Source organism: Microcebus murinus, chromosome 14 (assembly GCF_040939455.1).
Source record: "Microcebus murinus isolate Inina chromosome 14, M.murinus_Inina_mat1.0, whole genome shotgun sequence".
Classification (NCBI taxonomy): Eukaryota; Metazoa; Chordata; class Mammalia; order Primates; family Cheirogaleidae; genus Microcebus; species Microcebus murinus.
The window spans coordinates 36,222,499-36,247,420 of NC_134117.1; the positions used below are offsets into that span (position 1 = coordinate 36,222,499).

The 24,922-nt window shown below is 37.0% G+C and overlaps 2 protein-coding genes across 8 annotated transcripts in view; one reads left to right on the forward strand and one right to left on the reverse strand.

The window, feature by feature from the left end:
* The window catches only part of ATAD1 (ATPase family AAA domain containing 1), a 61,128-nt gene extending 50,552 nt beyond the window's left edge, over positions 1-10,576 (forward strand). For all 3 annotated transcript variants that reach the window (XM_076009997.1, XM_012762895.3, XM_020280566.2), the window contains exons 9-10: positions 6,953-7,086; positions 9,180-10,576. In XM_076009997.1, the coding sequence (XP_075866112.1) occupies positions 6,953-7,086; positions 9,180-9,300 (255 nt within the window). In that variant the 3' untranslated portion in view covers positions 9,301-10,576. The remainder of the gene's footprint in view (positions 1-6,952; positions 7,087-9,179) is intronic.
* A 4,502-nt stretch (positions 10,577-15,078) lies between these two features.
* PAPSS2 (3'-phosphoadenosine 5'-phosphosulfate synthase 2) overlaps positions 15,079-24,922 on the reverse strand; it is an 84,411-nt gene continuing 74,567 nt past the window's right edge. For all 5 annotated transcript variants that reach the window (XM_012762891.2, XM_076009993.1, XM_076009994.1 and 2 more), the window contains 4 exons: positions 21,045-21,180; positions 19,279-19,547; positions 17,533-17,762; positions 15,079-16,945 (listed from right to left, as the gene is read on the reverse strand). In XM_012762891.2, the coding sequence (XP_012618345.1) occupies positions 16,804-16,945; positions 17,533-17,762; positions 19,279-19,547; positions 21,045-21,180 (777 nt within the window). In that variant the 3' untranslated portion in view covers positions 15,079-16,803. The remainder of the gene's footprint in view (positions 16,946-17,532; positions 17,763-19,278; positions 19,548-21,044; positions 21,181-24,922) is intronic.

Below are 24,922 nucleotides of genomic sequence, written 5' to 3' on the forward strand. Positions count from 1 at the left end.
AAACCAAATAGATTCCCATACTGAGAGATATTTGTGTTTTTATGGTTTCCTTCCTTCCTTGAACCACCATCAATCCTATGGCCCCATCCATTCTCCATCCACACTTTTCCATGTTTTCCATCATATCTCATTTGTAAATATTTTAGTTATATCTCTAAAAGAAAAGGATTCTCGCCAGGCTTGGTGGCTCATGCCTGTAATCCTAGCACTTTGGGAGGCCGAGGCGGGCGGATTGCTCATGGTCAGGAGTTTGAAACCAGCCTGAGCGAGACCCCGTCTCTACCAAAAATAGAAATAAATTAATTGACCAACTAAAAATATATATACAAAAAATTAGCCGCGCATGCCTGTAGTCCCAGCTACTCGGGAGGCTGAGGCAGTAGGATCACTGAGCCCCGGAGATTGAGGTTGATGTGAGCCAGGCTGACGCCACAGCACTCACTCTAGCCTGGGCAACAAAGTGAGACTCTATCTCAAAAAAAAAAAAAAAAAAAAAAGAAAAGGATTCTCTTCTTTTTTTCTAACCTAACCTCATTACTATATAAAACCTAAGAAAAAATTGACAGTAATTCCTTATTTTCATTATCTGGTCTGTGAACAAATTTCTGATTATCTCTTAAATGTCTTTTTTTTTAACTATGTTTGATTCTGGATTCATATAAAATTGATAATTTGCAATTATTTGATAGTTTTAAAATCTTCTTTAATCTATAGACTATTCTTCCTTCACTTCTCTTCCTTTTTTTTCCCTTTTCAAATTATTTATTTTTAAGAAACTAGGTTGGATTTGTCCAGATTTTTCTATAGTCTGAATTTTGCTGATTACACAAGGAGTAGTTCTCTAAAATTGATAGTTGGATCAAGAGACTAGATGAGATTCAAATTAAGGTTGGTGGAAAAGGGAGACAGGACAGGACAACTTTTTAAGTAGAATTATGTTTTTTCTTCAGGAGATAGAAGTGACTGGGTGACTTTTAAGTTTTATGCTTAAATCTTTGATATATTTGAAATTTATCCATATAGATGATGTGTGATATGAATTCAACTTTGCTTTTTTTTCTTAGATGGATACCCAGTTGTCTCAATACCATTTATTGAATAAGCCATCTTTTCCTTACTACAAATGCCACTTTTATGAAATTCTCATATGTGTTGGCTGTGTTTCTGAACTTTGAATTCAGATCATTGATATTTTGTGTCTTTATGCATTAGCACCAAACTGTTTTAATATTGAGGCTTCGTAAATTTTAATATCTTAAGGGCTAGACATCCCTTGTTGTCTCCCAGCCCCAAGGTTATTTTTACTCTTTTTTCTACATGAATTTTAGAATCAATTTGTCTTATATAAGAACAAACAAACCTTAATATTTTTGATGGAGCATCATTCAAGAGAATTAAGATCTTTTTGATGTTGAATCTTCTTTTGTATCTTTCAATAGTTCTAATGATTTATTTCTTTAAAATATATCAAAAAAAACAAGCCAGGCGTGGTGGCTCACACCTATAATCCTAGCACTCTGGGAGGCCGAGGCGGGAGGATCGTTTGAGCTCAGGAGTTTTGAGACCAGCCTGAGCAAGAATGAGACCCCATCTCTACTAAAAAAAAATATAGAAAGAAATTGGCTGGACAACTAAAAATATATAGATATATAAACAACAGAGTAAGTAAGACTCTGTCTCAAAAAAAAAAAAAATATATATATATACACACACACATACACTATATGCAAAAGTTTAAAGAATCTAGCAAATTATAAAGATTAGACCAGTGGTTATTAACTATTTTGGGGGAGGGAGTATCATAGAGCTCTTTAAGAATGAGATAAAAGCTTTGTAGTCTTTCTTAAGAAAACTGTATATGTAGGCCAGCCAGGGTGGCTCACACCTGTAATCCTAGCACTCTGGGAGGCCGAGGCAGGTGGATTGCTCAAGGTCAGGAGTTCGAAACCAGCCTGAGCAAGAGTGAGACCCCGTCTCTACTATAAATAGAAATAAATTAATTGGCTAACTAATATATATAGAAGAATATTAGCTGGGCATGGCGGCGCATGCCTGTAGTCCCAGCTACTCGGGAGGCTGAGGCAGGAGGATTGCTTGAGCCCAGGAATTTGAGGTTGCTGTGAGCTAGGCTGATGCTACGGCAATCACTCTAGCCTGTGCAACAAAGCGAGACTCTGTCTCAAAAAAAAAAAAAGAAAAACAAAAAGAAAACTGTATATGTACATAAAATATTTTGTGTAATTTCAGGGAAATTACTAAAATCCTCCATGTATTCTATTAATAGGTGAGGAACTCTGGTCCAAGATGAGAAATCAACAAATCACATTCCATCTTTTAGTTGTAGTACTGTTTAGTTAGGTAAAACAGTTAATTGGTAAACCGTTAACAAGGATAGCTATAAATGAAAAGTTTAGAGAAGAAAACAAAGGGGGATAGTTAAGTTATTTTGAATTAGGATAGCTGTTGTGTGGCCAGAAATTTAACAGATATTTGGATTATTGGAGGTAGTTACTGATAATTTGTAGACATCAAGTTAACCACTACAATTCTTTAATTAAAAAAATTTTCATGATGGACAATACTGCGTAACTGGAAGTTTATACCATTTTTAAGCCATGTATATGTGGTCTAGATGATGCAGATGATTTACATGAAGCTGATGGCATATGAGTATAAATGATGAAATTTAAGCTCTTTGTCTCATAAGATAGCCATACTTTACACAGGCTATTCAGTTTTCACACTTGAACTTAAATTACTTATGTCTAATTTAAACTTTGATTTTAGTATTCTGCTTTTTTAAACAGTAGTGTCTTTGGAAATTCTTTTAGAATTACATTTGTCACGGGTACAGGGAAATTTAGCATTCTGTTTCATATTCATGAAAACACAAAGGATTAGTCTCTAATCAGTTTCATGATGCAAAATATGAATCCTCTCTGGATAATTGCTGACATAAGGTTGTCTCTTTTCCCACCAGCTGAAGACACATTGCTACCTTATTAAAAGCGGAAAGAAATTCATTTAAATTTATTAAAAGATGCCTCAAGTCAGTAGTTAAAATGATACTGTGTTCCACTTTTTTATAATTCTTTATTGATAAGTACTCCTTAACATGACTCAATTATTTTAAAAAGTGTAGTGTTTTTGGCTTAAAGTTTTAAGTATAAAAAGAATTACCACTAATAAAATGTTACTCTATATAAGTATTATGTCTCACTTTAAGGAGGTAGCTTTTTTCCCTTATACAAACTTACCTGAATTTATACATTTTTATAATATAGCCAGCAACAGTTAGGCATGGTCTTTGAGATAGACCTGAGGGTCTCCCACATTCTGGCTTGCCCATTCCCTGCTGTGTGACTGCAAATACTGTTTAGCATCTCTATACCTCCTTTCTCACTTGGAAATTGTATGCCAAGAATCTAGTAGAATCATTTAGAGAATTTAAATCAAATTACATATGTCAAATGCTTAGAGTACTATGCATATTTGCAGGTGTACTGTTAATGGTAGATATAATAATAAATAGCTCCATATAAATAAATGCTGTTCTTTCAAGCTATTTTAGATGTCTGTTAATTTCTTCCAATATTGCCTGAGTTGCCCAATGAAAAGAATTCTATTTAATGGTTTATCTAACACCTATTAATTAACTGACAATAAAATGGCTACTTTTAGGGTGCTTGCTTGCTATATGCCAGGCATTGTTTTATTTAATACTCAGTCTTCTAAGAAGTACATATTAAACCTACTTTACCAGGTGAGGAAACTGAAACTCAGAGAAGTTGTATAACAACTTGCCCAGGATCACACAAAGAAGTGATAGAGACTTTCTCTTAACCATTAGGGTTATGCTACCTCTGTTCATTAATCTTGCTTGTCCAATGACTGGAATGTTCACCTTTTCATGATTTTCTTATACTTGACTTATTAATCTTTGTAACTTTATCACTTTGTCATACACAAGATTGTGAATGGTTAGAAATAGCATGGCCCAGTGATGGAGTGGACAAAAGATAAGGTGGAGGTGTTGGTGGTTTAATTTTTAACAGATCAGAGTGTAATTTGGAAGGAAGGTCTTTTGATGTAGTTTTTAAAAATTCAAGCATAAAAACAGCCTTATATCTCCCACTCAGATTTTTTTAAGACAGAGTCTCACTCTGTTGCCTTGGCTAGAGTGCCATGACGTCAGCCTAGCTCACAGCAACCTCAAACTCCTGAGCTCAAGCAATCCTTCTGTCTCGGCCTCCCGAGTAGCTGGGACTACAGGCATGTGCCACCATGCCCTGTTCATTTTTTATATATTTTTAGTTGGCCAGTTAATTTCTTTCTATGAGACAGGGTCTTGCTCTTTCTCAGGCTGGTCTCAAACTCCTGAGCTCTAATGATCCTCCCACCTCGGCCTCCCAAAGTGCTAGGATTACAGGCGTGAGCCACCACTCCCGGCCTCTCACCTCAGATTTAACAAGCAATTTTAACGTATTACCATATTGGTTTCATATCTTTTTTTTTTTCAGTTAAATACAGCCTTACAGATCAAACCAAGCACACACCCACACACACCTATCACCATCATTGGTAACCTGCCGTCCAGAAGTTGATAGTGTATCAGTTCACAAATATATGTGGACAGATAACCTAATACATGTGTAGGTATGGGTTATTTCTACTCTTTCACTAGTACAAACAGTAGAGAAATTAGATTCTTATATATGTCTTTCTTCTATGTACACATGTAAGAAAAGTTCATCACACAAAAAAGTTAAAACTACAAAGGAAAGAGAATTGACAAGTCTGACTATAATCACACTTAAAGCTTCTGTTTCATAAGATAACATGAACAAAGTGAAAGCACAAACCACAGGGAGAACATTTGTAACTGTATAACCAACAAAGAACTAGTAATATCTAAATTATATACCAAATTTCTGTAAGGAATTTGTCAAGTTTTATGTATGTACATTAGATCATAGGCGCTATCACTAGCCATAAGAACTTACTGTTTGATGTATCAGTATATGAAACATATGTTAAAAATTCAGTAGTATTTTATGGATTTGTCCATTTCTCTATGTAATTATATTAATTTAGCTGTATATATTTTGAGGCAATGTTATGTGTATATATACAGGTACAAAATTGTATTTTTCTGGTGAATTATTATTTATCATTATATAATGATTTCTATTCCTATTATGCCTCTTGAGAAGAAAAATCTAACCTAACTAGAACTGCATTAGCTTTCTTTTAGTTCTTATTTGCCATGTATATCTTTTTTCAGTCTTTTACTTTAAACTTTTCTGTTTTTTTTCTTTTTCTTTCAAATGTAACACAAAGCCTGTTTGTTTCCCCTTAAGCAGAGGTGTGATTATTACAAACCTCACTTAGCTATGTTTAGATTTTTTGTATAATCTTGTTTTTCACCAGCCTAATTTAGTCAGTTTGCATTTGTGGTGATTGCTGATAAATTTGGATTTGTCCTTTATTATTTTAATACTTTCCATTTATTATGCTTTTTCTTTGCTTCCTCCTCCCCAACCCCAAGTCCTGTGTTCATTAGTATTGCTCTTGTATTCTTTATTCCCTTTTCCTCCCTTCCTCTATTGGTTTGGAAGTTACACATTCTTGTTATCCTTTAGTGTTACCCTTAATATTTTTTGACATATATACATAAAGTGTAGATTAATAGTACCAGTACTCTCTTTCCAATGCATTATTGTAAGACCTTAGACTACCTTAACGTAGATGTCTTCTCTGTCTTACGTGTTCTTATCATCTAGCATTTTAGTGCCACTTTGTTTCTACACCCCAAATTAAATGATTAGTATTACTGTTTATATAGCTAAAGCTTGTGTAGCTTTATCTATATGTTTACCATTTTCTTTGCTTATCATTGCTGCTTGTACCACTCCCACCTTCAGGGTTCTTTTTTTAATCAAGAATATATAATTTCTCTTCATTTAATCCTCAAATTTAGGAATGAAAACACTGTCATGAGAGATCTGGCAATAGACTCCATGTTGTCTCATCTCCAGGTCTCTTGTCCTTGTGTAGAGTTACTGTTCTTATTTCACTACTGGGTCTTACATAAACACAAATGAGAATTTAGTAACTAATAAAGGTAGCGTTTCAAATCAGTGAGGGAAAGTAAATTTTTTTATAACAAGTAGTTAGCTATATGGGGGGGAAACACAGCTGGACCTCTACTATTATATTTTGTGTCAAATGCTAACTCTGACCTGACGTTCTTGACCTCTCCAGGCCTCATGATTCTTAACAGAAGATGAAAATGATAATACTTACCTGACAGGATTAAATGAAAATAATACATATAAGATACTTAGCACATACAATAAATGAAATATAAGAATCATTTAATAGATGGTAGTCATGAATAAAAATTTTTCTTGCTCTTTTTCTCTTTTTAATCTACACATAAGTTTAGTATAGTGATTATATTATCCCAAATCTGTTATGTGGCTAGGACAGTCACTTATTTGGCTGGACTATAAGCTTAGGTTGGGGAGCAAAACTATAGGTGTTGAACTCATGTTGAGGTGGTAGTTCAAAGCATTATAGTTAAAGTAAAATAGAGGACTTTTTAAATAATGGACTCTGAACTTAATGATGTAAGCTCTTCGCCAAGTACTGTATGTTGAACATATAGAAAAGTGAGAGGTACCAAAATGTATCGAACAGTGCTTGAATATCTGTTCTTCCCCAGCCTTCCACAGTGTATCTAGTAAGACTTATTTCCATCTTTCTCATAATGACAAATAATGAAAATTAAATTTCTAAGCTTTTGTGACTAAAAAAGTCTTCTAGAAACTGAAAATGATGTTTCTCTTCCCATGTTATAATGTGCTTAACTTTCTTTAACTCAAGATGGATGTATCCTTTACAGTATATTTTGTATTTGTTTTTTAAGCATGTTTCATATTTGTTTAAGGTGGATAGGCATGTAGACCTGCTAGAAGTTGCCCAGGAAACTGATGGGTTTTCAGGAAGTGACCTAAAAGAGATGTGTCGAGATGCTGCCCTTCTCTGTGTCAGAGAATATGTTAATTCTACATCAGAAGAAAGGTATGTGTATTTTGACTTGATTTCTGGTATTTGTCAAAACCTTTTAGGTTCGTTTATTTTGCTTTATTACCATAGTAACCCTACTTATGCAATAAAAGTTAAATTTGAATTAGCAACCTCCCACCCACCACCACCAACAACATTTATGTATTGCCATTTTTCTAAAAGGGAGTTCTGAAAATGAATGGGGAAGATCTAGAATAAAGGAGGAAAAAGCTTACTTTCCACTGATCATCTATAGAATGGGTCACAGAAAGCTGAAAGAAACCACAGGTGGCCCATCTCTACTAGGAAAACAGTTCTCTAGCTAGATTGCGTCTACAAATTTCATTTCATGTAGAAATGAATGTCTTATCTCCTAGAAATTTCACATGTAAATGTGAGGGGTGTGGGGGTGCTGAGAACTAGACTTTAATTTGTTAAGAAGAATGTATTTACTGAATAAAGAAACCTGTAGCACATTTTACTTGAAACCAGTTTCAAAGTATGGTGAACTAGAGAAACCAGCCTTATTCCAATAAAGATACTAGTGTACCGGAATAATTCAGCCCTGGTGAACCATGTCCTTTAAGGAAGTTTCCTAAAAGGCCACTTGCCTTGAACCAGTATTATACTGCATTTCTTTTCAGAATATCAACCTTCTAATGAAGACTCCTAATAAACTAGTATACTTTTGATAGTTGTAATGAATGAGTTCTCTAACTCTTGCCCCTTTGTTTCTAGATCTCCCTCAACTCCCTGAGGTTTTCATTCCCAATGACCCTGATTTGCCTATAGTATTCATGTATTTAATTACATTGTTTTACCACAGTAAGCGTCACCAAATAGTTTTTTTTAATGGAAAGGAATACAGACAGTGCACAGTTGGCTCATGCCTATAATCCTAGCACTGTGGGAGGCCAAGGTGGAAGGATTGCTTGAGCTCAGGAGTTAAAGACTAGCCTGAGCAAGAGTGAGACCTTGTCTCTCCTATAAAAAGTAGAAAAATTAGCCTGGCATCATGGTGCACACCTGTAGTCCCAGCCACTCAGGAGGCTGAGGCAGGAGGATCACTTGAGCCCAAGAGTTGGAGGCTGCAGTGAGCTACGGTGACACCGCTGCACTCTACCCAGGGTGACAGAGTGAGACTCTGTCTCAAAAAACAAAAAAGGTATACATGAAAGCTACCTTGTCAACCAGTAGCTATATATGCATTGATTCTGGACCCATTTGTAGTGGTCCCATGGTGGAGAGGTTTACTTTATTTATGTTGCCAAATTAATCCAATTACTTTAGCAAGTTGGGAATCCTTTTTACCTCTGAAGCCAAGAACCTACCTTCCAAAGGTTTTTATTCTTATATATAAGATTAAAAGGAGAAATAACCAACCTATAAATAAACTTTGCTTTAGTAAATTATGTTAATAATGAAAGACCTATTTTTCTGCTGTCTCAAAACCCTGAAGTCTTATATTTCAGTATGAAAAATGTGGATAGACTTGGGTTATCATAACTTTTTCCCTAAGTGCCTATAAAATTATGATGGAGCCATAATACTGGACTTTGTTTTTCTTATTATTGAAATGGGAAGGATTTGGAGGTTTTTATTAATAGCAAAGAATTTTACTTTCAATTTGTAAAAAGCAAAACATGCACATGAATATACCTAGACATGCTACTTTTTAATTCCAGTTTTTGTAGGAATAATTTTTGGTTTTTTGATTGGAATTATGTTCCCATTTGGATAAACTGACACTCCTTTATATAGTATTTACACCTTATGGTAATATTCTGTACCTTAACATTGTTAGGGTGTGAAGTCTTTGATTTTAGCCAGCCCATTTTAGCTTCCTACTTCTTAACAGTCAATGGTTTTAAAAATCTCTTAGACTTATATGTGCATAGATAATTCCTGGAAGAATTTACATGGACCTGTTAATTGTGGTTGTCTTTGGGTTCTTGAATGGTGAAGAGACTTCTTTGTTACACCCTTTTGTACAGTTGAAAACAAATTTATTTTTACCTCACGCATCTTTTTTTAATCTTGGAAAAATATTTTAAAGAGGTGTATTCTAAAGTCATTTGAATATTTGATGGTTTTGTTTGTATTTTTAGCCATGATGAAGATGAAATTCGGCCTGTGCAACAGCAGGACCTGCATCGGGCAATCGAAAAGATGAAGAAATCAAAGGATGCGGCATTTCAGAATGTTTTAACACACGTTTGTTTAGATTAAGAGTAAAGATCATTTGTACAGTTCAGTGATCTAGTTTGGTGTGCCCTCTTATCAGCAGAAACAGAGTAGAAGGAGTACTCTTTAAACCATGAGGGAGTTCAATGTTTATGGTTTTATACTCTGAATTCTAAGTTATTGAGATACAGTTGTTATATAAATGGTATTACTACTTGTCATAAATCATGAGGAAGAACAATTTAATTCAGCCTGAGCGTGGGTGCTTATGTTTGACCTCTTTAGCCATATGTTGTTGCAGCCTTATAGAAACTAAGCTGGTCTCAAAGTAATAAATGATTTATTGGGTCTTTAGTGAGAAATGGGGATGTGGTTAGGTGCTGGTTCTTAGACATGTGAGTGTGTGTTTGTGTGGGTGTATTAAATGTATATATATCCACATATTTTATATTGACATTCTGTAGATATGTTTGAATACAGAAACTTTTTTTTATCCTAACTACTGAATCCAAAGTACCAAATAGTATATAGCAAAACTAAGAATTAAGGTTGTGTCAAAAAGGTACAGTGATTCAGACATTTCCAATTGTCATTTGTGTTAGCCTTTTTTGAGTGTTTCTCAGTCTGCAGTTGATTAGTTGGATCGCCCATACCTGAATATATACATGGGCTCAATTATTCTGGTTGTCAGGATAATCAAATAAAATCACTTATTCAGTGATCAGCATTGGATGGTTGTTAGGCAGTCCTGTGATCAACACTGATTTTACCACTTTCTGCAAGCACACTGAGTAGAAACATTTTTTTAAATTTTAAATTTATTTACATGAAAGGTGGATTGAAAGTCTTTCAAAAGAATAGGTTTGAAAAACCTCAGTGCCCTTCAATACATGTATGTGACTTTCTTTTCTTCATTTAATGTAACAAATAGTTCCGTTGTAACCATGGTTTTTTTAATGTTATTTTAAAGTTATATGTTCTTTAATTAGGTAAAATATAATTTGGTCACCAAAAATGAAATGATAGTTTAAAACAAGTAGCTATTACTAAATGTGCTAAAAATACTCATTTTGTAACTAATATTTTTAAGTTTTCTTAGCATATTATAAATTGTGCCCAGGTTAAGTACAAATATACACCTCAGAATTCCATATTGTATCTGTAGTCATTTGATGTGAGCTACATGTGAAATATTTTTTGTTCAAAATTCTGCTAACCAGAATTCTGTTATAGCCATCTAACCACACAGCATGATGAACATGGCACAGTACAGTCTTGAGATACCTTCTGAATCATCAGAAAGATTAAATTATGCTTCATATGTTTTTGTTTTTATTGTATTTCTTTGAAAACTCTCAATCTTTAGTCATGAGTTATTAATTTCTCTGATAATGTCTCTCACTAGAATCTATTAAAATTAGATAGTTTATTCTTCAATTGTACTTTGGTGGAGTAGAAGTTTCAATAGAACACTTTGGATAACAAAAAGTTATGAAAGATTGTGAAGATGATGGAAAAATTGAATGCAAGATACCAAAAATAAAAAATTTTATCCCATTTTTAATAACTATATTATACTATTTTTCATAAATGTGTAATGGAGGGGGTCCCTCTTTATTGATTTATCTCTACTTAATCCTTGGTCATTTTCAGTTATTTTAAATTTTCTGGGGTTTTTTGGTGTATAAAACTTATGTTTGGACTTTTTTATCTTGGTACAGCATTTTCACACTTTTATGGCATATATTGTAGTATCTAATCATTCTATTTTAATATGAATTTCAATGAGCATTTAATTTTAATCTGGTAGCATATTGATCAAAAATAAGGAGTGATATATCCCCTATGTCCTTTCTTTTTGTCTTAATTTTGAAATATCCAATAGTAGTAATTATTAAATTTGTCATGGTTTTAATCATCAAATGAGGTTAGACAGATCACTAATCCCAGCAACCTGGACTCATTCAGGTAGGCATAGTAAGGCCATAAAGTAATTGGGGATACTGTTTTTCTATGATTTTAAAAAATTGTAGTGCTGTGTAATATCTATCCTTCTGTTTTAGACATGCATTCATTTCACATATGTAGTTGGATTCTAGGTTCTAAGATACTTCATTTAGGGTAATACTTAAGTACTGGATCTAGAGTCAGGCTGCCTGAGTTTAAATCCAGGCTCCCCATCAATGAACTGTGTCTCTCCTTGGAAAAGTTACCTTATTTCTTTGAGCCTCAGTTTCTCATCTATAAAATGGTGCAACAATGACACCCACCTTAAAGGGTTGAATGAGATAATGCATGTAAGGCCCTCAGCACAGTGCCTGGCACAGAGTTACTGCTCGATGTTAGCTATCGCATTATTAATATTACTTCTACACACTGATAAATGTATCCTGTTGACCAGGCTCAGTCTTTAAGCATTCTTTATGCTTAAACCAGTTTTGTAATCCCTATGCCTTATACTCTAGGGATTGAGATAGGATCACCTGTGTGATAATTCTCTAAAAGCCTCATTTCTGGAAGACGTCTGATGTGTCTCAAGCCATCCCCAAGGCTTATTTATTTATTTTAGAGTTTAGAAACCCAATATTTGAGTCAATTCAGTATCTCCTTTCCTATTTCTCTTTCCATCTCATCCAACCCGCCACCTTCAGTAGACTCAGAACTCATGTTATTAAGAGCTAGATTGGGGTAATCTTCTATATGGACCATAAAAACCTAACATTATTAAGTAGCTGTAACCTAAAGATTTAGTGCTAGATGAGGATATCTCAAGCCTGGAGTGTTCTTGTGTAAAAATGGCAACAGCAGCATCTCAGTAAGATTTTTTTTTTTTTTTGGAGACAGAGTCTCACTTTGTTGCCCAGGCTAGAGTGAGTGCCGTGGCATCAGCCTAGCTCACAGCAATCTCAAACTCCTGGGCTCAAGCAATCCTGCCTCAGCCTCCCGAGTAGCTGGGACTACAGGCATGCACCACCATGCCTGGCGCATTTTTTCTATATATATCAGTTGGCCAATTAATTTCTTTCTATTTATAGTAGAGACGGGGTCTCGCTCTTGCTCAGGCTGGTTTCGAACTCCTGAGCTTGAGAAGTCCACCCACCTCGGCCTCCCAGAGTGCTAGGATTACAGGCATAAGCCACCACACCTGGCCCACAGTAAGAATTTTTTTACTGGAGTCGTGTTTATCAACAAACATTACAACTTTTTTCTGAATAAAGAAAATAAATTGGATGATGTAATTTTCTTTTTAGCATTTCTTAGAATATTGAATAGAATTCTGATACACGGAGCATATATACTGCATGACCAAAACACCAGCACCAACTGGATGCCTCAAATAAAGCCATAGACTAACTCCATCTAGACCTGACAAATCCTTTTAGGGCCTTCATTATTTAATTAGCTGTAGATTTAGTCATTGAAGAGTTTCCTAATCTTTCAAGAGTTAAAGCTCTCTTTACATGTATAGAAAAAATTTCTGCCCAAGTCATCATGTTTATGAATACTGTTGAGGAGAACTTGAACCTTGTAAATACGATCTCCTAACCAAATTGACTACATATGCAAATGAGATCAAACATAAACCATTTAGCCATGTGAATAAAAACAGAAGATATGCCAGTTATATTGGTGTAAACTTTATTAATATTAATGGCCCATAAGGGTCTCATTATTAAAACATTGAACTGGAGTATATTTTTGTAATTGTCTAATATTTACAGTTATAAGTCTTTCAGATATTAGCTTTGTGCTTTTATAGTGAATGTTAGTGCTCAGTGTGGAATGCATCAAGGACACAGGTTTGTGAACCATGACAACTTGGATTTAAAACTAAAACCAAAGCATTGAAATAATTACTGACATGCAAACTTGGAACTGAGACTAGAAGACAATAATGTATACAACACTGTTCTGAAGGTGCATAGTTTTCCAGAAATTCTAGGAATGACCAAGATAAATAGGGAATGGCTATATCCAGTAAAACAAAGCCATTTGTAGGCATGGGACTACAAAGAATACCAGTTAGGATTCTGTTGGAAGCAGCCAACTATAGCTAACCTAAGCAATAAAGAATTTATTTGAAGGATATGGAGAGCTCATGAGATCACAGGGAAGCTAAAGAGCCATACTTAGGATTGAAACTTAGAAAGCTCCGGAAGGTTTTCTTAACAGAAATTGCTCAATAATCTTTCTTTTGTTCCTCCCTTGACTAAATGAACTCCATCTGCTTAAATTGCCCATGTAAGATTCAAATTCCTGGAAGTGAGTGCACAAACTCAGGTCAAAAAGCACCCCCAGCAATCTTAGAGCATTAGGGGGACCCTCCAAGAACTCTTTTGGCTTAAATGGTTTGAGACAAACTGGATTTCCAACTTACCAAGACTAAGTGCAAAAGGAGATAGAGAATTTATTCAAAGGAAATTGTGGGGAAGGGTGTTGGACAAACAAAAAAAGGACAAATGGCCAAGTGGTCACATAAAGCCATAGATAATATGCTAAATGAAGGGCAATATGACAAGTGGGCATGCTGGAAGTATGAGCAACCTACATATGGAGTTTGTGTGGATGGGCCTTCAGGGACTACTTGGTCAGATGCCATAAGTTCTACTTCCATATGCCCAACTGCCTAGATGGATGACTTGAACTTGTAATTTTTAAATTTTGTTTCTCATAGTGGGTATGAAAGAACAGTAGAGACTGAAGTATATAACATTGATTTTTGTTTATTTTATTTCAAGAGAGTGCAAGCCCTTTCCTCTAATAGGGTAAAGAAATATACCAAAGAATTACATTCTGCAGTGGCATATTCTGGCCTTCCACAGTTCCATCAAACCTTTAGACCTAAGAACAGTTAGTTGACTGATCTGGTGCCTATCTAATTTACTGATTTCCTGCCTACGAGGAAAATTATGTTGAAGATGCTAGACCTAAAAGTCACATAATAGAAAAGAGGAAGGTGAGGAGAGAACTAAACATGCTGTTCTCAACCAAGATTTGTTCTTGTAAGGAAGATGGGTTGGAAAAAAAATATTGTGGCTTGATAAAGGTACCTTTGTAAAGATATATTTGTAAGGTTCACCATCATCTGACCAAATGATTTGTGCATGCCTTTCCAGGATATTTTCACAGCGCTCTGAACAGTCTGGCATTCTTCCTCAGCACCACTGACATGTTCATGTATTTACACACGTATTTCTTACCCTACTTTGTCCTACTGACTGGCACTAGGACCCACCAAGTAACATCTGGGGAGAAGGAGGGAGGGACTGCAAATGGCAGCTTTGACTTGGCTGTTACAACAGTTTTATTTGGAGTGAGGATCAGTAGCAAAAAACTGGGACTTGAGGAGAAAAACAACGCTGCAGGCCCGACGGCCGCAAGTATGGGTGGAAACAGGTATCCCTCCTTTCTGCATTAGTGAAGGTGGAGGGGTTGCTGGGGGGGGGGGGAACCCAACTGCTTCCAATGCTGCTGGTGAAACTCCTTGGGGGCACATTGAGAACAAGATCTGTAACTTTGAGAAAGGGAGCAAAGTAGTTTCATCACAAATGGGGTTTGGGGTGGAAGTCAGGTCCTCTTGCAGTGAAATTCTGGGTTGAGAATATTTCACTGGAAATATCACTTTTAGTGCTCGGCTGAAACTATGTGGCATTCACAACTAGAGCATAGTTTAGAAAAGGATATGAACAAAGGCAAACCGTCTCTTAATTATGGTCTTATAGAGAGTTGCTGCTGCTGCCTCTCTCCAATTATGCGAAGTCACAAAGCCCTCTGCAGTCACGTGGTCAACCCACATTCAGTGTTACAGGCAGAAAAGACTCATCCTTTATATTGAGAAATTTATTAAAACAAGAACAAGCATTGGTTGTACATAGAAATAATCATTTGCACTAGGTACAGAACTAGAGCAGAAGAGCAGTTTTAAATATATTTTAAAAATCACAAAATATATTTGGTTAAGGCACTATGTCCTATCTCATGTTTTCAATAAATAAGGTGTTTTTTAAAAAGGCAATAGTGAGTACCTCTGATTAAATACATATAAGTATATATATAGGTATATACCGTGAAAGACAAACTTTGCTGTGGCCATTGTATGTAATTCTCAAAAGAAATTTTATTAGCTAAGATTAGTGTGTTTTTTTTTTAAATTGAGAATATGAAAAATATCACAGTATTCTCTTTCCAGTTTAGGTCTCTTCCAAAGAAACCTATGTATAAAAGGTGCTGTTTTCTTCATATATTCATTGGCAACAATGAATTATGCATGAAGCACAAAGACTGCGTCTCAGGAAATAAAGCCATCAGAACAGCTTCAGTCTTTGGAAAAGGTTTTTTTTTTTTTTTTTTCCAACTGCAGTAAAAGCAGAGTTTAGAAAACTCTAGACCTTTCAGTATCCAAGAAGGCAGGTTTATAAGCGCCCTCTGTCCAAGGAGCTTTGTCAAGCAGCTGAGGGAAATCCGACCCAGCTTCTGTATGGTCTGGTGTAGACAGCACCAGACTGAGGGTCAAGTAGCCTGAGTGCTCATTCAGTGCCACCAGTACTTCCTCATAATGCCAATTTTACGTTTTTGTTACAGTGCTCATGAAGAAGCACACGTGTGCATCAACTCTGTTCACCTGTGAGGTGAAAAGGTTGGGTTCTGTGTTTTCTGTGGTCTTTTCCAGTCCTAGCCCCTCACTCGTCTGATGGTGTGCATTATCTTTGGTTACAGTTCATGCTGCCACATTCAGATAGGCCCCCCTCTCTGCAGGACACAATGACCACAGCAAAGGTAGGGGAGGAGGAATTAACTTTCCACAACATTGATAGATTATTTGACCCCTCGGTGCAAATCCTTTCATGAAGACACTCTACAAAGTCACTCTTTAGCTGGAGTGTCATTCTTTAGAGAAGGCCATTAAGACTTGTTATTAAACAATATAACTTTTGTGGCAGAAGGAGATTGCATAGATCTCTAAATTCACATTATCATACATTTGGTTTCTCCAGTCAGGTCTTCGGTCTTCGACATGTAAGATATTAGGCAATAAGGCTGTATACAGGCATGAGGTAAAACATCTTGACATGAGCCTCTTTTAGGTTGAGAAATCTTTTTTTGTTTTGTTTTGGTTTTTGGTCAGTTGCACAAAAGAGGCTGCTCATCTGATGTAATTTACTTCTGGTATATGACATTGGTAGAGTGCAGGTTGGCAAGGCTTAAGCTGGAAAATATGCTTCACTTTTTGGCAAGTAACTAGACACACATGGTCAAAGCTTTAAGCAATCTGGGACCTACCTGCCCAGATGCAGTAGAGAATACAGCTAATTTTATTCTGAAATGTATAACAATATTGCTTTCACCTGCTAAGACTTAGTCTTCAGTTTGACACATATATAAAATATATATGTTGATTTTAAGTTATAGACACAGTTTTTACTTCATTATAAAATATTAACTTTAAAATCAGTCATTGAAAAGCAATTGGATACAAAGCATCTAATCACAAAAATAGAAAAGGTAATCAAAGAGCACTTTAGAAAGAAACTCTGGCCCCAAAGACGTTTAGTTGTTCTTTCCCAGCGACCTATAATAATCTGTCAGGACTTTCCATGCTTTGGGAGCCATGAAACCATCTGGGGGATTTTCTCCTTCCCGGGCGAGCTTCCTCATACGGGTTCCTGAGATGAAGTCAAACTCAGTGTGCCTGTCACAGGGTAGCAACAAAGAACTCCATGTAAGTAACTAACACCTGCCTTAAAGATTCTGGAGGTTATAGGGTTTTAGACCCACATTTTTTCTTCCTGTAAAATGTTGCATCTTCGAAAGTGGGCAGTTCACTAAATCTTCAGTTTGGGAACTTGCAGAAGAAAAGGGAAATAATGGCAGCTAGCCATTCAATATTCACTGTGCACCTACTCTGTTCCTGGGAAGTGTCTTACAGCCAGGGACTGACTTCTATTTCTCTGCCTACTTCTGTGAGCCCTCACACAGCATGGGGAATGAGTGCACATGAATACTCATTCCAATCTTTTTCTACATTGCTTCCTTTCACTTAATGTGCCAGGCACCAGTGCATGCTCAAGGCATGCATGTTAAAAGAGAAATATTTATGTAAGGGACTGTGATACAACTTTAGGGGATACAAAATGTGTAAGACTAGGTCTCTCAAGGGACTCATTCCAGGTAGGAGCCTGTGAAAAGGCCCTGGAGAATTTTCCAAAGGGCCAGAATTTTGTCTCATCATTCCAGTTGTGCAAATGCCGATTAAAGAATTTTCCTCTGAGAACCTACCTTGCTGGATCATAGAAATCCATGGCTTTTTTGACTTTGTTGTAGGCAGCCACTCGGAATGGAATGATTTCCACAGAGGTGAGGCCAGGGGCCATGCTCAAGACCTTGCCCCCATGAGTCGGTTCATACAGGTCCTTCTTGGTTTCGGGGTGGGGCATTCCTGCAGGGTCCCTGCCCACAATGTAGAAATTGGCCCCCGCAATCATCCGGGCCCTGCAGTGCCACTGGACCTGGGAAACGTCACATAAGGGACATGCTGGTCATCATGGGCCAACTCTGGGTCCCTGTTTACAGAGATACTTTTATTCTGCTTTAAAAGTAATTCAGTGATGTGGGTCACCTAAGAGCTGCAAGAAATTTGGTGAGGTTCTAAGATTCCATGCTCTCTTCTTCATGCTTGGTTATGTTGGGTAGGATAGGACCTTTAAAGATAAGAATCTTCCCACTTATAACTCAAGCTTGTGTTTCCTTGTTGCTTCTCCAAATAGACTAGCAGACCAAGGACACTCAGATCTTACCATTCTACAGAACTACCTGAATTTTACCTTCCAGTGCCTTCCTATTCAGGATAAATCTCAGTTTAAAAGAAATTACTCCAATATCTCATTATCTGACTGCCATTAATGAGCTAATTACCTTTCACATGCAGACATTGATTCTAGTTAAACACAACACTTGCCCTCTTTAAAGCTCAGACAGAAATATAAAGGATGGAGAGGAGAGCTAGGGGCCTGGAACCTTGGTTTGATTGAAGAGAATTAATTCATTAAAGTCAGTTTGGGGCATTCCAAAAGACTGAGGCCCTTTCAGTTCATCATACTTGCCACAAACTTGTTTAAATCCACTATACTGGTGGTGCAGTGCACAAAGAAAATCTCTGTTTGATAGTCTCACTGTGTTAGGATGAAAGGGAGACATTTATCTTTTAAAGGCATCCCCTTCTAATGAAGCTCAAGGGTGTGGCAAATCACTTAGAGTAACCGGAGCTTTCTGGCATTGAATATTAGGTTAGACACAACTTGCCCTGTAACCCAGTTAAGCTTCATTATCCACCTCATTCACATGCCAACCTCCATATTCTCAAAGGCAATGAATGCATGATAGGTTCTGTTTGATGTTTCTAGCATTTTTCAAATACTAATGGAAACATAATTCAGTTGGATAAAGAAGAGAGCCAGATTCCAGAATCTGCTCATGAGGAAGAAGAAAGGATTCCAGGAATAGAGGATGTTAGAAAAGGCATAAGGGCCTGGGTGAAGGGACTGTGAGAAAGGCAGATGTCTGACAGTCCTGCAGACAGGACTTGGGATATGATTGTTCTCAGCCGGCTGCACACAGTGGGCTTTGGAATGGATGGAAGTGTGCCTGGTGTTGGGTCCCTGCCCTTTTCTTTATGGCCTTAAGGAACAACAAGGAAATAACAAGATAATTACAAGTTTAATGTATGTCACATAATAGACTTGTTTAGAACAATATGCTTACTCTATGACACCAAAGATTTTATCTGTATGTTCTTTACTGTAAACACATATACCTTTCCCTACAATAAATACAGACATTTGGAGAGGTTCTAGAGCTCTTTGAAAAGAAAAGAATTTCTGCTCTTCCTTCAATCTGAGATTGTGGTCTGGAGCATTCTTCATAGAGATGCTGGCCGCTCTCTACACTAGGGATTCATTTACTCTTGCAAGTAAAGTTTGCACCTGCATCCCTCAGTCCCGTAGCCTAGCTCGGGGAATCGCTCACCTCTGTGGGGCCAGCGTACAACATGGGAGATGGAAAGATGGCAACAATGGTTGACTTGGGATCCAGGACCCCTTCCTCGAGCACAGCTGCGTGCTGCCTCATCCGCCAGTCCAGAGGCACGTCGTCGTCCTTGGTCCAGCCACCCAGAGGATGTAGCAGGAGGACCGGGTTCTTGTAGCCCCTCTCTAGGAGCCTGCGGCGGGTGTCCTGCATCAACAGAGCATGGCCATTGTGGACAGGATTGCGCAACTGGAAGGCAAACACCGCGTCTGGGAAAGGAAAGCAGAAAAGCCACGGTCAAAGAAACACATGGTGTCATTTGTCCACAGAACAGAAAGGAAAGACGCAGCTATATTTATTGTTCAGACCTTCATTAAATCCACTTGCTTTTGATAATCTGCTGGAGAATACACCTGGGCCTTTATGGTGTCGACAGCACTAACCAATACTGGGTTGCTCAGACAGGGATGGGATGCAGAGGCAGAAAGCCCTTTAGGGAGAGCCTCACTCAGGAATGAAAACATTTGTTGCCAGGATCTTCCCTGCAAACTATGCTGGGACAGGGACAGTGTTAACCAGTCCTCTTGTACCCTGCTCCAGTCTCACTCTCCCAGGGTAAGGGAGTAATCATGAAGAATGTTTCTGGGCCCTGTGCAAGGGACAACAATCTACACATTAAAAAATTTCACCTTCACTTTAAAGAAATCTTCAAAATTGCTCCACTTAGTGATGGACTCCCGAAAGCCTTAATTTTTTTTCTGGTTATGAAATATAATGTGTGTATGTATATGTCCATTAGGAAATACAGAAAAGCCCAAAATAGAATATAAAAATCTCCAACAATCCTATAATTATATTTTCTCTCTCCCTTCCAAAATGTATATAATAAAGAGCGAAACTCTTCCCCTCCCCTTGGTCCAGCTCTATCCCCAAGAGGTATAGATACCATCATCTGCAGTTTGGTGCACATGCTGCCAGAGACTATTCTGCTTCTATACATACAGAAGTCGGCTGAGTTTTTAAAACTATGATTATATTTTATTCTGTTTTCCAAATATGATTATGCTATGCATGTTCTGCAATTTGCTTTTGCACTTAATAAATACACTTTAGGTATCTTTCTGTGTCGGTGCATATTTTTAACTGCTACATAGGGTTCTTCTTCTTCTTTTTTTTTTTTCTTTCTTGAGACAGATCTCACTGTATTGCCTGGGCTAGAGTGCCATGCTGTCAGCCTAGCTTACAGCAACCTCAAACTCCTGGGCTCAAGCGATCCTCCCGCCCCAGTCTCCAGAGTAGCTGGGACTCCAGGCGTGTGCCACCATGCCTGGCTAATTTTTTCTATTTTTTTCTTCGTTGTTTGGCTAATTTTTTTCTAATTTCTTTCTTTTCTAATTTCTTTCTATTTATAGTAGAGATGGGGTCTCGCTCTTGCTCAGGCTTGTCTCGAACTCTTAAGCTCAAGTGATCCTCCCACCTCGGCCTCCCATAGTATTAGGATTACAGGCGTGAGCCACGTAGCCCGGCTCATAGGGTTCTAATATATGGATGTATCACAACTTTATATATCTATATGTATATAGATAGATATCTTTATATATCTATATATTTATATATAACTGTTTCTATATCGTAGACATTCCAACAGAAGATATTTGCAGGTTTTTTCTTCTTAACTATAAAAATGCTGATTCCTGATATCCTTAATTCTTTAATCCAAAGCTGGCAAGGAGTATTAACAAATGCACCAGAGCTAGCCTACATACCAGCATTCATTTCTTGACATTTCTGTTTGAGCTCCAGAGGTGTCAGGCGATATTGGTCCAGCCCATCGTTCCACCTTATTCTCTCCAGCACCTGAAGGTCTCCACCCACCAGCCAGTCCCCACTCTCCATCACCATCTAGAAAGAATATTGTTAAAGTGGTCAATGATTAATATTGATTTCTATTTTTACCTGAAAAATTTTCTCCTAGGCCAGTCTTGGGATACTGTTGAACTGCCTATGGTTCTTCAGCATTTCTAGCACAGTATTTCTCAAATTTTTTGGTCTTTTGATTTCTTTATGCTCTTAAAGGACCTCCTCCCTAAGAGTTCTCATTTATGTGGGTTATATCTATAAGTTTTCATATTAGAAATTACAACTAAGAAACTTTACAAATATATATTCATTTAAAACCAACAATAATAAACCAATTACATGTCAACACTAACATAAACCTATTACATGTAACATTATTTACTAAAAACTAAACGTTTTGGTTTTTTTCCCAACAAATAGGAAGTATGGCATTGTTTTATATATTTGCAAACTCTTTCATGTCTGACTTAATAGAAGACAGCTGGATTCTCACATCTATGTCAGCATTTAGTCTGTAGTAATGTTGTTTTGGCTGAAGTATAAAAAGAAAATCCAGCTGCAGGTAGGTGGTTGGAAAAGGGAAGAGGATTTGAATAGCCTTGTTATATAACTGTGGATATTATTCTTTGATACTAAACTTTGAAACTAAACTTTGATACCAAAACTCAACAAATGCTATTTCTAAAAGGTAAATTGCACTGTGGAATCTGAAGCCATATCAGTGCACTTTTCATATTGTGTTACATTAAAAACCCATTGTGGGCCAGGCGTGGTGGCTCAGGCCTGTAATCCTAGCACTCTGAGAGGCCGAGGTGGGTGGATTGCTCAAGGTCAGGAGTTCAAAAACAGCCTGAGTGAGACCCTGTCTCTACTAAAAATAAAAAGAAATTAACTGAGCAACTAAAAATATATATACAAAAAATTAGCCGGCATGGTGGCTCATGCCTGTAGTCCCAGCTACTTGGGAGGCTGAGGCAGTAGGATTGCTTGAACCCAGGAGATGGAGGTTGCTGTGAGCTAGGCTGATGCCACAGCGCTCACTCTAGCCTGGGCAACAAAGTGAGACTCTGTCTCAAAAAAAAACACCAAAAAAACAAAAAAAAACCATTGTGCTTTGAATGAATGATTTTGTAACATGATATTAATATATTGGTCAGTTAGAAGATACTGGTTCGCTGAGTTTGTAAGTCTTCTAAATGTTGACATATTTCATTTTAGGATTTTTAAAAATGCATGCACATTTGTGAATATCACTACTAGTCTCAACAGAAAATTCTCTAAGTATTGGGAAGCTGCTAAGGTTAAGCGGTGAATAAACATTTTCCAGAAATTTTGCTTGAAACCTCAAGGTCTATCATTGGCAACCAATACTCTCAGTTGTTTTCCTTGAATTTACAGGTTCACTTTGTTCATTTCGAAAAGTATCTGTCAACTATCCAAGTCTGAATAACCATAGTTGGTCACTCATTCTCTCAAGTAAAAGTGGTGTCCCGTGAGGGGGAAAAAAATAAGTGGCTAGTTTTTCTTGTTCTTTTATTTTTTATTTTTATTTTTTTTAAGTACTTCAGGTTGATGTAAAGTGGCTAGTTTTGCTCATGGCTTAAACAGTTGTACAAGTACTTTTCCTTGAGACAACCATGTATTAAGACATTGGTGTATGTGGCAGAAGTACTTTAATGTGTAATTCCTCCTTTGTAACAGAATATTAAAAAGACAGAGACTCAAGGGTCAGGGTTTAATAATCATTTTTACAGCTTTGTCAAGAACATTCTTAAGTGAAGCCGGCATTTCTTTTACTGCAAGTGCATGATGTTGAAGATTGCAATGACTTCAGGTCACTATCTCTAGTCTAAGGTGCTAGCATTTTTATCCATCATTGTTTATGTACCAGCAGTCCAAATGTCAACACAATGAAAAAGGCAAATAACATCTTTTTTTTTTTTGAGACACAGTCTCACTCTGCTGCCCGAGCTAGAGTGCTGTGGCATCAGCCTAGCTCACAGCAACTTCAAACTCTTGGGCTCAAGCCATCCTCATGCCTCAGCCTCCTGAGTAGCTGGGACTACAGGCATGCGCCACCATTCCTGGCTAATTTTTTCTATATATTTTTAGTTGTCCAGCTAATTTCTTTCTATTTTTAATAGAGATGGGGGTCTCGATTTTGCTCAGGCTGGTCTCAAACTCCTGAGCTCAAACTATGCTCCTGCCTTGGCCTCCCAGAGCAAATAACATCTTAATATTCTGAACATAGTTTTAAGCTTGAGGATTCTCTGAAAAGGTCTTGTGGACGCCCAGTGTTTTGTAAACCATACTTTGAGAATCATTGCTAGCACATTCCTAATACAATCTGATGTAATTTAGACTATTTTTAACAAGGACCCAAATTAGAGGCCCTGTGGGAAAAAAAGCAGACAAGTTGTTTTCTACCAGTTAATTATCATTGAGCGCAATTTCTATGGAAATTCTCAAAACAAACAGTCTTCCCCACTCATACCCAATTTTAAAACAAAAGAAAATCTGCAGCGAGCAGCAAAATGTAGCCAAATCCACATCTAAGGCTAAACATAGACAGTTACCTAAAACCCCATTTTCTCAAATGATCTTTGACAAGGGTGCCAAGACCACTCAGTGTGGGGAACGACAGTCCCTTCAACAAATGGTGTCGGGAAAACTAGATATTTGCATGCAAAAAAATGAAGTTGGACCCTTATCTTATACCACCTATACAAAAATTAGTTCAAAATGAATTAAAAACCTACATGTAAGACCTAAAACTGTTAAACTCTTAGAAAAATATATAGGGGAACAGCTCTATGACATTGGAGTTGTCAATGATTCTTGGATATGACAACTAAAGCACAGGTGGCAAAAGCAAAAATAGACAAATGGAACTACTTCAAATGTAGAAACTTTTGTGCATCAAAGGACACAATGGAGTGAAAAGAGAACCTGTAGAACGGGAAGAAATGTTTGCAAGTCATATTATGTGCTAAAGGGTTAATGTCTAAAAAATATAAAGAACTCCTACAACTCAACATTTGCCCATTTCTTAATTGGGTAGGAAATGGGCAAAAAGACTCGAATAGGCCTGTCTCCAAAGATGATCTACAAATGTGCAAAAGCATGTGAAAAGAGGCTTGACAACACTAGTTTTAAGAGAACTGCAAGTCAAAACTGCAATGAGATAGCATCTCATACTCATTAGGATGGCTACTATTAAAAAACAGAAAATAACAAGCGTTGGCCAGGATGTGGAGAAATTGGAACCCTTGCGTGCTGTTAGTGGGATTGTAGAAGTTGCAACCACTATGAAAAACTATATGGAGGGTCCTCCAAAAATTAAAAATAGAACTATCAAATGATCTAGCAATCTTACCTCTGGATAGATATATCTTGAAGAGATGTTTGCACTTACATGTTCATAGCAGCACTATTCACAATAGTCAAGAGGTGAAAGCAACCCAAATGTGCATGGATGCATGAGTGGACAAATAAAAGGTGATATATACATACAACGGAATGTCACACATCCTTTAAAAGGAAGGAGGAAATCCTGTCACATGCTACAAAATGGCTGACCCTTGAGAACATTATGCTAAGTGAAATGTGAGTCACAAAAGATAAATACTGTATGATTCCACTTGTATGAGATATTTAAAGTAGTTGAATTCATAGAGACATAGAGAAAGTGGAATGGGAGTTACCAGAGGCTAAGGGAAGGAGGAAAAGGAGAGTTGTTTAATGGATATGGCATTTCAGTTTTGCAAGATGAAAAAGTTCTGGA